This window comes from Ailuropoda melanoleuca, chromosome 3 (genome assembly GCF_002007445.2).
Source record: "Ailuropoda melanoleuca isolate Jingjing chromosome 3, ASM200744v2, whole genome shotgun sequence".
NCBI lineage: Eukaryota > Metazoa > Chordata > Mammalia > Carnivora > Ursidae > Ailuropoda > Ailuropoda melanoleuca.
The window spans coordinates 69278386-69296077 of record NC_048220.1 but is presented as its reverse complement, the minus strand read 5'-3'; the positions used below and the strand labels follow the sequence as shown (position 1 = coordinate 69296077).

Sequence of the window (17692 nt, the reverse complement as noted above, 5' to 3'; positions counted from 1 at the left end):
TTAAAACCATTTTATTACCACTTAAAAAGAGACTTGGCTTATGCTGGTCTTAATTCAAAAAATGATTTGTATCAGGTAGACAAGGGAATACTGTTGAGAATGGAATCAGAATTCTTCCTCACCAGAATTTGTCCTCATTGCTGAATATCCCCCCTTAAGAAGTAATCCCAGGGCAGAATCCCTGGCACTGACCAAGGCTGACAGAGAGAAGGGGCAGAAATTGGCATGACAAGGCACCGTCTGACTTAGACTGAGCAGCTTAAGGGGAAAGGGTGACCCAATCTCCCTGCTAACATTTTATACAACCCACCTCAGACAAATGTGCCTTTGTTGAAAACAGGTGCGTTGACCCAGCAACAATACTTTGTATGGTATAGGACCCCAGATGAAACCTGAAGAAACATAAATACAAGAGCAAAAAGAGCAAAAACATGAGGCAGCAGTTGGGAAGCAAAGTTCACTCAGAAATACTTGACCCTACATTACATAGGCCAAAGGCGACTGGGGTCCTGCTCCTGGGTAAGGAAGCTCAGTAAATCAGAAGTAACCCTACACGCCCTCTCACTACCAGTGGGAAGGAAAGGTGGGCAGAAAAAGGAGTTATGGGCACTCAGATAAATTATTAATTCATTTAATCGATTCAAAAATCACACGTTACCCCAGAAATGCCATTACGACTTTGAGAGCAAAAAAAATCCTCCATGTGCTGTCTGGGTGGGTCTGAGTACTTATCCAATCCCCTGGCAATGAAGAGGTATTTTTCAACACACGTAACTAAACAGCTATTCTGAAATAGTCCTGGCCATGTGAAGCAAAGTGACCTACGTGTCAAGCATGGCCGGGCTTAATCGGTACCCGGATGGAGCACCACTGTCAAACGACTGACATTATGGGATTACATCTACAAGGGTGAAGCTTTCTGGGTGTTTCAGTTAAACTGTCACTGAAGCATTTTTCCTCTCACAGCAGACCTTAAATCCTGTGAATCAATACAACACTGGGAAAGGTTTCAAATGAAGACCCGGAGAATACTGAGAAACTTACTTCTCTACAAGCTTGTTCCAATTCTCTTTGACAAAATCCCAAGCCAGCAAGTGCCCAGGAAAATGGCGGCCAACTGTTCTAATGATGAATGACAGCTTTTGTGTTCGGATGGTATCTCCACTGAGGCTATTCTTCATTAACCTGAAAAGCAAAGCAGATTTAGTTCCTAAAATAAGTATTTGTCATGAAGTGATCACTGAACTTAACATCAGTGCCAGTCTCCTAATTAAGGTTCTGAAGCAATTCACAGGATGTAAGTTTTGGGTTGGTCTAAGATTGATCAACACATTGAAAACTCGTCATTTTTCTAAATGAAGGGAGAACTCCCCAGTAAGATAAGGACTGAAATTTACTGTCACGTAATAATAAATAGTTCTTGAAGTAGTAAGGACATTTAGGAAATAAATTCAGGTAGAGTTTATTATAACTCTGAAGACTGGATTTTTTTCTTGTTGTTAAAAACCTTATTTGATATGAGTAGATAGGTATATTGCTACTCAAAAAACTGGGCTGTTTGGAGTAAAAAAGCAAGATACATATTAGAATATGCTTTTAATATTAATAGTTAACATTTATCGATACTTTATACACACTAGGTTATGTTCTAAATTCTTGACACAACAAGGCTTGAAATAGGTAAGCATTGCCTATCTCCATTTTACAGTTTAAGAAACTGAGGTTATGGAAAATTGACATAGTAAAACGGCTGATACATACTAAAGCCTGGTATGTAACAAATGCGATTCTCATCTATCATGCTATAATACCTATTTCTAGCAGGAAAACACATATCCCCAAAAGAATGCAGAATGATTTTTAATGGGAGGAAAACCCAAATGCCCAACGAGATGTGATAGATTAAATAAATTATGATAGAGCCATACTTTGGAATACTGCGTGGCCATAAAAACAAATGAAATAAGCTTTATGAACGAACAGGGCAAATCCCAAAGACTGATCATTCACTACAAAGAATGTTACAGAATACCGGGTACAGTATAAACCTATGTTCAATATATAAATACACACACCAGGACTGACACTATTAACAGAGAGAAGAGAGTAAGATTGGAAGCGAGGGGTCATATGAGAGGTACTTTCACATTTATCCCGTTTCCTTAGGTACTGTTTAAGTACTTTACAGTGGGAATTCATCAGTGTACTACTAGTTCAAAACAAAATTATTACTGATTTAAAAACAAAAACTTTTCTCTATTTGCTTGGGTCAGAGGCTGGCTACCAGTCTAAAGAAAAATGACTGTTCACAGTGTGTCCTCTGGAAAGTGGGTTTGGGCAGGTGCTAAGAACAGCTCTAGAACACTAGAAGGATTTACCTGAGCAAAGTTCTACAAGAGAAGCAGTGAGAGCCAAGTGCCTCTCCTTTCCTTCCCGTTGCTGACTTTCAAGAGACCTTCCCATTTCTCCTGGTTCCTTACAGCTCCTCTACCCTGACACTGAGTGTCCTTCCTGCTGGGACGCCCTACCTACTGCCCTTCTCACCCCACGTGAAACTACCATCGCTAGTTCGTCATCTGCTGGATATTAAAAAGGAAAGGTCTGGGGCCCCTGGGGGGCTCAGCCAGTAAAGCGTCTGCCTTTGGCTCAGGTCATGATCCCAGGGTCCTGGGATCGAGCCCCCACCGGGCTCCCTGCTCAGGGGAGAGCCTGCTTTTCCCTCTCCCTCTGCCTGCCACTTCCCCTGCTTGTGCTCTCTCCCTCAATTAAATAAACAAAATCTTAAAGGGAAAAAAATAAAGGAAAGGTCTGACAAATTACATGAATGTATAACCTATGTCTTTTACATGTTATCTTTTACTGAAGTGTCTGCATTTTCAAAATGATAGCTTGGACAGAGCAATGCCTTGACCAAAAAAAACCAAAATGAAGCACAAACTGTGGAATCAAAGACACCATGCCAAGCGGATCAAGAAGTTTCGAAGCACGAAGCAGAACAGGACTGTGCTTTTTGGCATCTCCCAGTCTCTTTCGGGCAAAGCGTCTCCTGCTCGTCTGTACAGGCCCAGCCCCTGAGATGAAGCCCAGCGCCTGCGGGCTCCTCCCGCACCATCCAAGTCAGGGCTGGCCCACAAGTAAAGGCAGAAAGAGGAAGATCTCAGAGAAAATGAGCTGCTCAAACCTAACAGCACCATGCTTTTAAGCTTTTGGTTTCCATCTATCATATTCCTTGGGTGGTTTCATACCAGTAAAGTTTCCGTACGTCCTCTGAGCTGGCGAGAGCTTCAAGTATTTTATTCTTCTCTGCTTCAGAGTCTAGAGAGACATACTTGCTTAATAGGAATGACCAGCCTTTCTCAGTTTTTGCCCCAACCTTGAACACAGTACTCATGACATCAGTAGGGAGGCTGTAAGAAAGGTACAAATATGAGAAAAACAAGGAAAAGAAATCCTGAATACAAAGGCAAGGAATTGACTAGTGGTGCCTGTGGAGTCAGTAACAAAAGAGTCCTTACAACGCATTATCAAGAAAATATTTAATTCAGTGGGCTGCTACTTGCCTGGTGGTGTGACTATAAAGAATATCAATTCAACTTAGTGCAATAATTTTTCACTGAGCACTCACAAAGAACCAGGCAGACGACTGGCTGGAAGCTGGGAAAGGGGAGAAGGAGACCCAGTCTCTGCCCTCTAGGAGCTCAGAGGCTATCACAACGTACAGAATAAATCAATGTATTACCATGTAGTGTGATGAGTTCCATGGTGGAAATATAGCAGCAAGTGTGAGGGGAGCGGTGAGAAGAGGAGAAGCAGCACGGTTTTCTGGCCTTATTAAGATCTCAGCACTGGAAAGGACCTCAGTAGGTTATTCCGATCCCCTACCCCAACACTCACTTGATGCTTGAATCTATTTCCATAATGCCCAGTAAGGAACATAGAGAGAACCAGTCATCATCAAAAACATGTCTACTAACTGCTAACTCTACCTGCTGTGTTATAGCCCTAAATTAGAAGAGACTTGTTTGACAGCTCACACCCATTCCATTGGCTGCTATAAAAAAGCAGAAAACAACAAGTGTTGGTGAGGATATGATGACACTGGAACCCCTGTGCACTACTGGTGGGAATGTAATATGGTGCATCCACAATGGAAAATAATATGGAGGTACCTCAAAAAATTAAAAATGGATTTACCATATGATGTAGCAATATCACTTGTAGGTATACATCTGAAAGAATGGGAAGCGCAGTCTCGAAGAAGTATTTGTACACCTACGTTCATAGCAGCATTATTTGTAAAAGCCAAAAGATGGAAGCAACTCAAATGTCTATCAATGGATGAATCAATAAACAAAATACGGTGTATACACACAATGAATATATTCAGCCCTAAAAAGGAAGGACATTCTAACACATGCCACAACATGGATGAACCTTGAGGACAAATGAAACAAGTCAGTCAGAAAAAGACAAATACTGTACATTTCACTCCAATAAGGTATTTAGAGCAGAAAATAGAATGGTGGCTGCTAGGGGCTGGGGACTGGAGAAAATGGAGAGTAGTCTGGGTAAGGAATTCTGGTTTTGCAAGATAAAAAGTTCTGGAGACTCGTTGTTCAACAATGTGAATATATTTACACTACTGAACTGTACACTTAAAACATGTTAAGATAATTACTTTTATGTTTTATGTATTTTACTACAATTTGAAAAAAACAGTCTTGTTTGACATACAAGTACACAGAATTCACCTACGTTAACACTCAGTTTTATAGCATTTATGACCCAGGATGAAAAGACCCTGGTTTCAGTATATGATATAGACATAAGGAAGAGGAAGGAAGTGCTGGTTTCAGTATATGATACAAAGGTAAGGAAGAGGAAGAGAGTTCATTTGAGTAGAAGCATGTGTCACCTTTGAGTTCCATTGGATGCCACCCAATCATCAAAGAGCTTCATGGCAGCTGTGCTGCAGTTCTCGAGGCTGTGGGTGCAAGCAAACTCAAGCAAGACTGACCGAAGCTCCCGGGCAGATGGGGTGCCTTCATCAGTCCAAGTCTGCTGTTGGATTTGGCTTCGAAGTAATTTAAATACCCTGGTCTAAAGAGACAAATTGTTAGCAATAATTAGGACAATCAGAAAAATCAGGATGGCTAGATCTTTTTCCCCTAACATTTACCCAAAGAGAAAAAAGGGGGGCCTAATATTACTCAGTAATATCAACTGACACATGAAGCCCACATACAGCTGAGTGGAACCATTCAATAACAAAGACTACACCTAGGCTGCTATAGCTGGGGGCGGGGGGGGGGTCTCTTAATTACATAACACAGAGAGAACGGAGGACCTCACTGCAGTAGAGAGCCTATCTTCTGTGGGTACTCAGTGAGAAGATATTTTCCTGCCAAAAAGTATCACCTATAGCCACTGTTGGAAGTGAGGTGGAACTTTCTGACCTCGTGACTTTAGACTCCATAAATCCATAAAACAATGAGAGAAAAATATAATTGTTTACCGACAGGTAGATGTTTAAATGTTTCTGAGTGCAATATTAAAGGAATACTTAAAATATCAACTAGCTTAATGATCTAACAAATTAATCTAATCGATTTAGCAAGAAAATGAGGCATGCAGGCAAGAAGAGTTGATTATAGTTATTTCCCCACCCTTGACTTTTTATTTAAAAATTTTCAGACCTGTAGTAAAGCAGTAAGAGTAGTACAGTGAATACCCATACGCTAGATTCATTGGTTTGTAACACTCATATGCCCCAGAAAAGTAGTTCAAGTTCTTTACAGAGCATCATATTCTTCCAGAGCACACTGTCAATACCTAAAATGAACCCTAGTTGGAGCGTTTTAAACTGCTGGCGCCATTTTCTCAGCAGACCTTCTCTAAGTTAAGTCTCCTGTCGAGCTACGAGAAAGATAAAAAGGAATCTGTGCAAGGAGAAGGACTCAAAGTTTGTGATAACATGTCAACTCGCTTTTGTTTGCTTCAAAAGCAATGAAATAGAGAACAGACACCTTGTGGAATGTGTGAGTAACAAAGGCTGCGAGTCATTGAGAGGACATGAAGTGGAAAAATACTTTCCATGCTGACTGATAATCCAAGGGACATAAAAGCAATGCAGGAGATCCTATTGATACACACGGCTGCGTTGGACATGCTGTCTGCCACTGGCCTGACATTCTCAATGGCATGATAGCAAACCATCCCAAATGAATAAAGAATAAAAGAAAATTCAAATCTACTCATAACTGTCAAGGGGAAACAAAAGAAGGAGGAGAGGGAAAAAAGTTACATGCCTGAAATAGTACTAAAAAAAAAACCAACTCTGGAGAAAAATGTCAGTGAGAGTTTACTAAAACATACAGAAACGAGTAGAAAAAAAAAATGGCACATTAAAGTGCTAGAAGCAAGGGAAGCCTGACACGTGAAGACACTAAAGCTAGTTCCTGAGCAGTTATTCCACTGGAGTTACAGGGTGCAATTTTACTAGTTATTTCTGGTACCAAATAGTTAAGATGAAATCCCCAAAGAATTGATTTTACATGTATTTCAAATGATAACATAATAGAGCAAAAGATTATGTTTTAAAAATAATTCTGTTTTTAGAAAGTTCCTGTTTTATCATTTTTATAAGTAATCCAGGTGATATTTTAAATATTAATAAATCACATAGCAAGTGCTTCTTTGTTGAAGCAACTGCTTCAGAGACCCTGTTTTTCCATGGTTCTAAATTATTTTTTTAATTCAAACGCATTAAACAATAGAATCCAATCCTCTGATTTCATAAAATGGAAATGGCAAGTGGGGTGAGAAAATAAGCGAGTGGGTTATACAAGCTACAAACATTGCGTATGCAATAAAATGCAAGAACAGTTACACAAAATGATTTTTAAAATAAAACAGACAGGAAGGATGGTGGCACTTATATTACGTATTACATTTTGATTTACTGCTTTAATTTTACACTGATATGCCCAGGGAGTTCTTTCTTGGGTCAACTCAGCTTCTTAAAAGTGAAGTGTCAGCTTTCATTGCAAAAGGTTTATCCCACCAATCCCTCATACGTAAAAGAATGACAGACTTGTAAGTGATGAAATAGGAATATGGCTGGGATCAGATGTTAACATCAGATGGGAATGATCTGACACAATTCAAAAGTGCCTCCAGACCCTATCCACCCCAACACCACAGCATACATTACAAATGTGATATAGATGTATGTGTTATGTAGGTATGTGCAGCCTAGATAACAAAATAACCAATATATGTCCACAACGCTCTGGTGACAACATAAAAAATTAATTAGACACCAGTCTTAATCACAAATACTGTTTGAAGATTGGATCCAAGGACTCAGAAATGTCTGCCATTAAATCTCTAACTACAGTATCAGATTTTATATTTTGAGAGTTTTGATGGTACCAGAATGCCCTCCGAATTTTAGAGACAGTTTCTCCCTCTTGATGACCTAAAGCTAAGCTGACTTTTAACTAAAAATCAAGTGTACAGAATCTACAGCAGTACCAGGGCCTGTAGGCTCACACGCACTAAGCCTGCCCTTGTCCTCTAAGGATCCGTCCCCTGGGCCCCACCTTGACGTATGTTCTTAATAAATACATGCCTGCCCAGCAAACTGGAAATCATCTGGGATGAAGACACAGAGTTACTTGAGTGTCACAGAAAGAAAATATTCAAAAGATCTAACTCCGTAGATTGAATTTATCATCTGTGTTCACAGCATAGAGACAGCGTAAGTATCAAGTGCTTTCTGACACCAGGCCCTCAACAGAGTTACTCAAGAGAGGCAGGGGGAAGAATGGCTTCTTCCACCATGAAATTCAACTAGCTGGACAGCTTCAAGAATATTCTGCTAACTCTTAAAGTATATTCACTACCAACACAATCCTTCAATACTTAAAAAAAAAAGGAGTGATACATACTAAAGTTATATGTTGAATAGTGTCCCCCCCCCCCAAATTCATGTCTGCTTAGAATCTGTGAATGTAACCTTGTTTGGGAATAGGTTTTTGCAGATGTAATCGATTAAAGATAAGGTCATACTGAATTCAGGTGGGACCAAATCTACTGACTGGTGCCTATATAAGAACAGGGAAATCTGGACACAGAAACTAAGAGAGAATGTCATGTCGAGACAGAGGCAGAAATTGTAGTGATGCATCTACAAGCTAAGGAATGCTAAGTACTGCTGGCAACCACCCGAAGCTAGGAGAGATGCATGGAAGAGATTTTCCCTCAGAAGGAATCCATCTGCCCTGCCAACACCTTAATTTTGGCCTTCTAGCTTCCAGAACTGTGAGAGAATATGTTTCTGTTGTTTTAACACAAGTTTGTACTAATTTATTATGGCAGCCCTAGGAAACTAAATTACTACCCCAAATGGCATTGGTTTGATATGGCACTAATAACCCCCCAAGTAATCATGAAAATTCAATAATAAAGAAATCCATGCAGACAATAAAGCACGCTGGTGTTGGATCAATGGGATGGCCGTATCAAAAAAAAAAAAAAAAAAAAGAACCTTTGTGTCTAACTCATACTATACACAAAAATCAACTCCAGATGGATCATAGATTTAAATGTGTAAGGTAAAATAATAGAAGTTTTTAGAAGAGAACAAAGGAGACTATCTTTGGGTTGGCAGATTTCATACATAAAAATTAAGAATTTATGCTAATTAAAAAACATCATTAAGAGCCTGAGAAAGCAAGCCAGAGGGAAGAGAAGATACTTGCAAATGTACATGGCAACAAAGGACTCCTATCTTGAATATATAAAGAGCTCTACAAATCAATCAGAAAAAGGCAGAAAATCCAATAGAAAAAACGTGAAAGACTTGACCACTTAGCCAAAGTGTACCTCCAGTGGTCAATAAACAAACCAAAAGGAATTCATTGTCACTAGTCATTAGGGAAATACAAATTAAAACTAAAATTGCTCTATGCATCCATCTGGATGGCTAAAAGGAAAAAGATTACTATTAACACGAAGTGTTGACAAATATAGAGCCAGCAGAGAACTCAAATGCTCGGATGCCGCTGATACAGCACAAACTGACATCACGCCGAACAACGACTTGATAGCACAGTCTTAACTATGAGTATGTTATGACGCAGCAAGTCCACTTCCAGACACATACCCATAGCAATGCACACATACATTCAACAAAGACAGATATAAGAATATTCACAGCAGTGCTATTCGTCATAGCTCCAAACTGCTAACAACTCAAATGTCCATCTATAGCTGAAGTGGCAACAAAAAGGCCAATCTCTTTCCTATACTAACAGCACAAAGTCAGTGCTGGATTAGAAGTCCGCCCTAAAAAAGACCAGTAAGTTATGTGCATACTTCTTGGAAATGTACACAAATACTATATAAAAATTTTATTAACATTTTGGATAGAAAATAAATCTCAAATATTAAGTTGACAACTTTATTTTCAAGGGCACTAGATGTAGGTCTGTCATTTCAAACCTTAAGCACATGGTCTACAAGTTTTTCAAATTGTTTTAATTTAAAATCTGTTTTAAAAAAATGATAGCAGCAAAGAAACAGCCTTGATTTTTTCCAACCAAAAGGTACCTTTGAAAGATGATATTGCTACAATACAAATTAATTTAAAATACAGCAACATAACACAAACTAGGCTTCAGAGTGGAACTCATCTGGGTTTGAAGCTCAGCTTTATAATTTACTAGGTAAGTGATTTGGGGGAAGTTATTTAGTCTCCCATCTATCCAATGGGGGCAGAAGTATCTGTCTGGCATTGTGTGAGGATTAAAGGAGGTAATCTACATTAAGCATTTAAGCAGGTTGTGCAGAATATAACAAGCAGTGAAACGTACCAGTTTCTGGTGTGTTTCACTCATTTGTTTGCTCAGTATTTACTATGGGCTGAGTCACATTCTGAAGACACTGGTTTTTATTAAGGATGGTAAGAGAGAGCTTCATGATACAGAAGAATGATAAAAATCTTAACAATTAGAAAAGACCTCAGGACCGCAGAAATCATCTAACTTAAGTATCACACTTGTGCGTAGGGGTTGGCGTAGCTCTTTTGGGTACAGATCAGAGATTGGGGGGAACGGTGCTTCTCAAGCTCCATATGGCCCACCAGCTGTGCATTGCCTCCCCCACTGAGAATCATGTGTGATGCGGGAACTCATCACAGAAGATGTACAGTAGCCTAGTAACAGGCAGACAGGAGGTTGTTTAAAAAAAAAAAAAAAAGATGTAATCTAACTTCTTCCCTTCACCAGTGGGGACACTGAAACCCTAAAACCCAGTCTAATTTCTGGTTCAATACATTCTTCCTTTTTCTGAAAGCTGCCTTTTGCCTAGTCCCTGGAAAACCTGACCAGTCTCTAAAGCAAATCCTGTTGTCAGAATGTGCTGATTCAGAGAGTAAGATGAAACAAAGAATTCATCTCTTCCAAGCTTTTAAATACTCTGTCAACAGTTTAATACTGAAAGATTAGTATTAAATTAGATTTAATACTAATTAGGCAACTGCTTTTAAAAAAGGTAAAGCAGTCACCAATACCAAGACTCCTTTAGTACTTTGCAGAGAAAAATATCCACCAGCATCATCCTCCATAAAAAGGTATCAGTAAGGACTCCTGAAACAGAACATTCTCAATACAAACATCACTGTCACTTCATAATGACCACTAGGAAATCAATGGGGAACAGCATTCTGCAAAAGGACCTACTTCAAGCATTTATTATATAAAAATAAACGGATTTGAATAGAGAAGTTTTCTTTTCATGTGACCTCATTTTGACAGCAGTGTCAGAAGTCTTTATTTTGGTATTCAAACAAGACCATGTTATGCAAGCCTTTTATCAACTCTTCCTGGTAAGCAATGACAATATGATTCAAAGTAAAGACTTCACAACTAGGAAAACAAAGAAAAGGGAAGGTGACTGGTTGCTTTTTCAGTCTATTACTCCGAGGAACAGAACTGTGAGTGACAGGATTAAAGGCAAGCAACAAAGACATGCTGGCAATAAGGGAGACTTACCACTACTCTTGAGGCCAGATCCATGTATCCCAGCTTTTCAAGGAGGTTATAGATGAGGCCGGTCTGGAACAGGGCTTCAGTGATGGGTGCGGTATAGGTCTCATTTCCAAGGTAATCAATCAAATCAAACGCCCTCTGAAGAGATACCTTGCCTAGGCTAAAGGGTAATAGAACAGAAAAGTCAAAATGCTGAGGGAGATGGACTTTATAGGCATCCAGAGAAACTTTATGAATAGATGGTGAGTCTTGAAGAGCTAAAATTTAAGCTTAGAGTGGCATTCTGTAAAGTTAGACTAAATATTATTGTCTTTGATTAAGTTCATGTGTATGACCCAAGGTTAAAGATACATTTCGTGAGAAAGATAAACAAGAGCTCAAGTTTTATTCCCTAAGTCACCTGTAAATTGCTACTGACTCATGAAAAGTAGTACAATGTCTTAAGTAGGAAAAGATGAAGAGTACTAATTTATTTATTACTTATATTCACCAGGTGAGGACAAGTAGCATAAAGAGGATTTGAATCAAAAAGAAAATATTTTGTTATTTGTATGGGAACTGTCAAACTTGTTACAGCAAGGTCCGCCATGAATTTATGGTGAGTATATTTTAAAAATTAACCATTTAGGAGAAATCAAAACAATGATGGCTCAGATGATGTAAGGTCACTTCATTAAAAAATGAACTTCAAAATAAGAAGGTCGAGAACAGTCAGAAAGAACACTTTTGAATATTCCATGTGTCTCTAGACCCATTAACAGCCTAAGTTGGTAATCGTACTCTTCTGAGGATATCTACACACATCGCTGCCATACCTGGTTTTGGGATTCTGTAATGCATGGAGTGGTTAGGAGGCAAGCTGTACACAAGTAAGAAGGCCCCAACTCTCAGACCCATCACTCAAACCAGTGGGTAAGTGCTAAGCTTTATGCCTAAACTAAATGCTGCTTGAAAAGAATGCCCTCAAGCTGGAACGCCTACATTAATTTATGCAGCAAACACGTGTCCTACTTGTTGGTATGGACAAGTCTCAAGATATTATTTAAATCTTGTTATTTAACTGTTCACTATGGTGTAGTGGATGCTTCTATATAGATTGTAACACCCCTGAAGGCAAGGATTATTTCTTATATCTTCCCAATCATCCAAAATAATGACACCTATCAGGCAATACGTGCTAGTTCTTTGGAATTGTTTTCCTAAAGTGTTCTTTTCCGAAAAACGCTTGTTTAAAAACAAACCAACCAACCCACACCAAGCACACTGTACCCTGCAAGTTCAAAGATGTTGTTGATGAGGTTGGCTCGGTCTTTGTCACTCAGGACATAAGGATTTGTTTTCAGCTGTTTGATCAGTGCTTCCCAGTCATCATCCTCATAGTGTACAATATAATAGCCATTCATGTTTGTATTGACTTTGACCCACTGCACTTCTTCTGTAAGATTGATGACACCTAATACAGACCAAAAAATGAGGGGGGAGGAGAGAGAACAGGGGAAGAAAAAGTATTGAATGGACGTTTTGTTTGTTTCAAAGTTAATATAATATATTGTTACATTTAATTATTCTACTGAGAAACTAAATGTCTGCCTCCTAGTGCAGTTTTTTTAATGTTAGCAAAGATCACCACTCATTCATTTAAAAAAATTTTTTACTATTTTTTTTTACTTAAATTCAATTAGCCAACATATAGTACATCATTAGTTTTTGATGTAATGTTCAATGATTCATTAGTTATGTATAACACCCAGGGCTCATCACATCACATGCCCTCCTTAATGGATAAAGAACATGTGGTTCATATATACAATGGAATATTACTCAGCCATTAGAAGGCACAAATACCTACCATTTACCACTCATTCATTTAACAACTGTTCATTAAATGGTGAACAACATAGAAATGCCCCTTCTTCCCCAGATCTTACAGTCTAATGTAGCCAGGCAAAGAGAGTATCATATTAATGTTATTGATGGAAAAAGAAAATAGGGCATTCTATGGAAGAACATAGAAGAAATGTTTCACCACCTAGTGGAGGTTAGGAGAGGTTTCTGGGAAGAAATGACATCTAAGTTGAGAATTCAAGATATACAGGTGTTTTAAGCAGGTGATGAGGGACTCTAAGTGTTCAAAGCCCAGAGATAAAGTGTACATGGTGTCCATGCACTGAACTGGCTTCCATGTTCATTGTGGCTAGAGGAGAGAAACAGGGAAAAAGGGTGAAGGTGTGTAGGGTGAGGAAGCAGGGAAGACAGTGAAAGAACTATGTAAAATGTGTTCCATCTCAGCCTTTGTCTTTGATTACACTGGAGGAAGAATAAATGAAGCCATTTAGACAAGTTACATAATTCAAAGCTAGCAAAAATAAACATTTGGGGAGGATTAAGCTCTCATTAGGCATAAATAAATAACTCAGTTAAAATAATAGGAAAGCGATATGCATTTTTTGGGTCCCTACCGTTACATATATAAATGCTGAAAGAATTGTTGGTAATTTATATAAAATTATTTCAATTAATAAGGACTTATAAAATATATGACTACAAGAATATATTACTACAAAATCTGACTAGAAATCTATATAGGAATTTTTTAAATCCTTTAAATTACCAATCAAGAAATGTCCTTTAAATAAGTTGGCAACAAAGACTTGGATTTAATATAATAGTTAAGGGTATGCTTCTAAGCATCTCCAGATTTACTATTTATTAGAATACAGTTCCATAAGCTTACTATTTTGTTTACTGCTAATCCCTCAGTGCCCAGAACAATGTTCTTAGCAGATACTGAAAAAATCCTTGGTGAATTAATAAATGAATGAACAAAATAACTATGTCACAGTAAATGTTTTCAAAACAAATCTAAATAAGGTCTATAGAGGTTTATGAAGTAAGTTTTCTTTCCAATTTTAAAGTAAGGAGTACCAATTTTTAAAAATTATCAAAGAGGAACAGAGGAAAGGAAAATAATCTAAACTCAGATGATGATAGCTCTGTGGGGTGTTCGTGCCAAGACTTTTCCTATACATGTTTTAATTGATGTACTATTTCACACAGTGGACAGATAAGCATTTACCAATCAGATTCTACTCCCAGCCATTTTTCCACTGTCTTCATATGCGGTATTCAAATATCTTCATAAATTCCATTTAAAAACCTACCACAGTTCAACCCAGCTTCTATTTGGAAATATTTAGGCTGTTGAAAATTTTTCACTATAATAATAACTCTGTATGATGGTTTTTGCACATAAAATGCTTTAGGAACACATTTAAATTTGGTACCTGAAATCTCAGGGTCTATCAACTTCAAAAGCATGAATTACTAAAATTTATCAGATTCTCTTAATACCTTAGTTACTCCAATTCTACTGGAACTACAAAGAATGTTTAATATGGAGAAGACTTACATTCTGATCATGTCTTACCATGACATACCAGATAATCAGTCTTTTTCACTAAAAAAATTCTATACTAATTTCTCTTATGGCTGATACAAGAGCAGATGGGAAAGATCAACTACGTTAATAGGATTTATTCCTTTTCGTAGAGCAGAATGCAGTTCAAGGAATAATTGTGAGGACAAAGTAGGTGCTCCAGGTTGGAGACATTTAAAAAACAATGACTAATGAAATTAACTTCATCATTAACTACGACAAAAATATCGACGTTCTTCAGGTCACCAAACACAATTTCCCACAGAGCTTTAATCAAGAAAGAACCTTGAGAATAAGGACTAAAGAGCTCCAAATCTCCCTTTGCCAAAAAAAAAAAAGAGGTAAGAAATGATGAGTATGGCAATTCTTCCACTGGATGGGTGCAGGAAAATACTGAAATACAGTGTATTTTGGCTGATAAGCAATTTACCATGTTGTAAACTTGGCCAAGTCCAGACAGTAGAAAGGAGGAAGGCAGCTGGGAGTGTACTTGAAATTATTACTGTCATCTCGATGACAGAATATAAAGCAGTACAGCCAACAGCAGAGAGAGGGGAGTTATCATTTAAAGAATCAACATATTAGTCTCCTTCAGGTCTTCTGAATGATCCAGAATGAAGGACCTTAAAAACCACAGGTATCAAAAAATAATAGCTTTGCACACAAGGGAGGTAACTACATCCTACAGCTCAAATGTGGATGAGGCTACCCTCACATGTTTTTAATTCATCATAATCATTAACAGATTAAGAGTTCAATTTTCACAGTCCATTGAGTATTAAAAAAGAGTAACTCCAATCTTATATGGCAGAAGCCCAGATGAGTAATTTAGTAGTGATTTTAAAAACGATTTGTCAATGAGTTATGAAAATCAACTACTGTTTTGTACAGAAACATTAAAACACAGAAACAAAAAACAAGTTCTTACAACAAAGTTGAGAACTTTCCCGTGCAGCCTGCTCCAGACAGCTAGCTAGCAGCACATACGCACTTGAACCACATCCCCTCTTGTTCAAAAGCATTCCTTTCTCCAGTACCCTTTATTCTCCTCTATTTTATTAGGGGAGGGAAGGCAAGAGCAAAGGGGGGCACATGATAAATAACTTCATTATATGCCCTTCCTTATTCTTTTTTTCCAAATGCCTTTCATTCAAAGACAACGACAGGTCGTTTAGTTTCAGATACATACTTCTGGCACAGTGATATCATGAATGTTTCAAATTAGATTTACATAAAGATTTCCTATAATTAAAGAGCTTAGGTCTGAGTAAGATGTGGATGAGAGAGGTGATGGGGAGGAAAAAGGGGGGGATGGGGAGGGAAAAGGGAAGAGAAGGGAGAGGGAGACACTCACTATTTTAGTGTTATTTCCTCAATAAATAGCTTGAAAAAATGGCCCCTTTCACACCTTCTTATGCACAACTATTAATCATTCAAAATTCATGTACATGGGGAAAAGTGACAAAGATATTGATCAAATATAACTCCTATATTTGATTGAACAAATGGACTAACCCAGCAACCGTGGCATTAGAACACGTGGAAATATACTATAGATTTAGTGGATAAATCACCAGGGTAACATACTGCATGAAAGTCATATGGCAAAAAATAAGCCTCTGTAATCACTGTCTCTGCTACATTTCTTTTGAGAATAGAAAAAAATTAAAATGCAATTAAACTGAGAGTGCTTCTCACTGAAACATTAGGAACCAGAAGACCCAACCGTCCTCAGGGTCAATAATTTTTTGTGAGGATGGAACATTTTCAATGTGGCCTCTCAAAACCTGAACTGCCAGGAATTAAAGCAGCCCCAGCAGCAGCGCGGGGGATGACATTCAAGAAGAGGAAGTAACAGACACTGCTTTCATCATCTATTGGCTCAGTTCCAGCTCCAGATTAAACCGATTATATTATAGTACATGTTGCATATTCCTCTTTATTAAGAATACTTTCAAAGGAAGGAAAATAGAAGTTACCATTTCATCAGGCTTTGAATGCTCTTTTCCTAAAACTTTTTACAGTGAGATCTGAAATTGAGTCATCTCATTACAAACTAAAATTTATTCATTTAAAAAATGTTTGTGTGCCTACTGGGTGTTAAGGTTGCAAAAGTGATTCATATACCTTAAATAGGGAACACAGCTAATGTGGGGTGAGCATACAGTATATCAAAAGAAGAAAAGTAGAGGATATTATTAAGACACATCAGCAGGCATTCCAACCTGTCTTGGGGGGAGGAAAAGCTGCCTGGAGGGAGCAATGGGCACCTTCTTATGCACTTCCTCAGTTGAGATCTGAAGAATGAATAGCACTAGATGGAGGGAGTGAGAGGCAAGAGTGCTCTTCCGGGAGAGCAAACAGCACACGCGAGGGCAGGAGGCATGGCTGGGGTGTGACGCGGTTTCCTACAGCAGAGGCACAGAGCAGAGGCACAGAGCGCCGGGAAGGGCGAAGGGAGAAAAGGCTATGGCAGGAAAAGATGAGCTAGACTTTGGGACGTGAATCTCAAAAAGTTTAAGAAGCTCACAAACAAACTGAGCTGAAAAAAGTTAAGGGTAAATAAAAGCGGATTTCTTATTGTCCAATCGTTTCTAATACCACCAAAAATTTACATACTATTGGGAAGTTTGAAAACTTTCCTTATTGGTCCAAAAGAGACATGGGACTTTCTTTCTTTACTCAGGGACTGTCCTTCCAAGACCACTTAAAAGTAAAAAGTTTTGTTTTCACCAAAGCAGGCAGCCCCTCCTTACACCTCTGGTTATATTAATCAAAGATTCTTAGTGTTTCAAATAATGAGCTTGTTTTAATGCTCCGCTCTAGTTAAACTGCAATGCAACTGTCATGCTCACATATTTCAACTGGCATCATAAATTATCACCGCATCACAGAAAGACAACTTAGAAATGTATATTAAATCACAAAAAATAACACAGTCTTCATCTCTGAGAAGCATTCCTATGAAGAAGTTCATATAATGACAAAACATTTAAGACCCTAAACTTTTACTGAGACTTTTTTTTTTAAATGGAGACAAATGGTAAATCAAGTGTCCAATAGTAAGGAAAGATCAAATCAAATATTGTATATGTTTTTTTTAAAAAGGCAAGATAGAAAAATCACTTGTATACAACGGTATCCACTAAGTAAAAATATTTTAAGAATTATTAGAAAGAAATAATCACGAGAATAGCTGTGA

At 38.1% G+C, this 17692-nt stretch overlaps 1 protein-coding gene across 2 annotated transcripts in view; it reads right to left on the bottom strand.

Moving 5' to 3' along the window:
* The window catches only part of LNPEP (leucyl and cystinyl aminopeptidase), an 89226-nt gene that overhangs the window by 8767 nt on the left and 62767 nt on the right, over nucleotides 1-17692 (bottom strand). For both annotated transcript variants that reach the window (XM_011225481.3, XM_019800083.2), the window contains 6 exons: nucleotides 12324-12507; nucleotides 11058-11214; nucleotides 4916-5100; nucleotides 3246-3407; nucleotides 1045-1185; nucleotides 311-392 (listed from right to left, as the gene is read on the bottom strand). In XM_011225481.3, the coding sequence (XP_011223783.2) occupies nucleotides 311-392; nucleotides 1045-1185; nucleotides 3246-3407; nucleotides 4916-5100; nucleotides 11058-11214; nucleotides 12324-12507 (911 nt within the window). The remainder of the gene's footprint in view (nucleotides 1-310; nucleotides 393-1044; nucleotides 1186-3245; nucleotides 3408-4915; nucleotides 5101-11057; nucleotides 11215-12323; nucleotides 12508-17692) is intronic.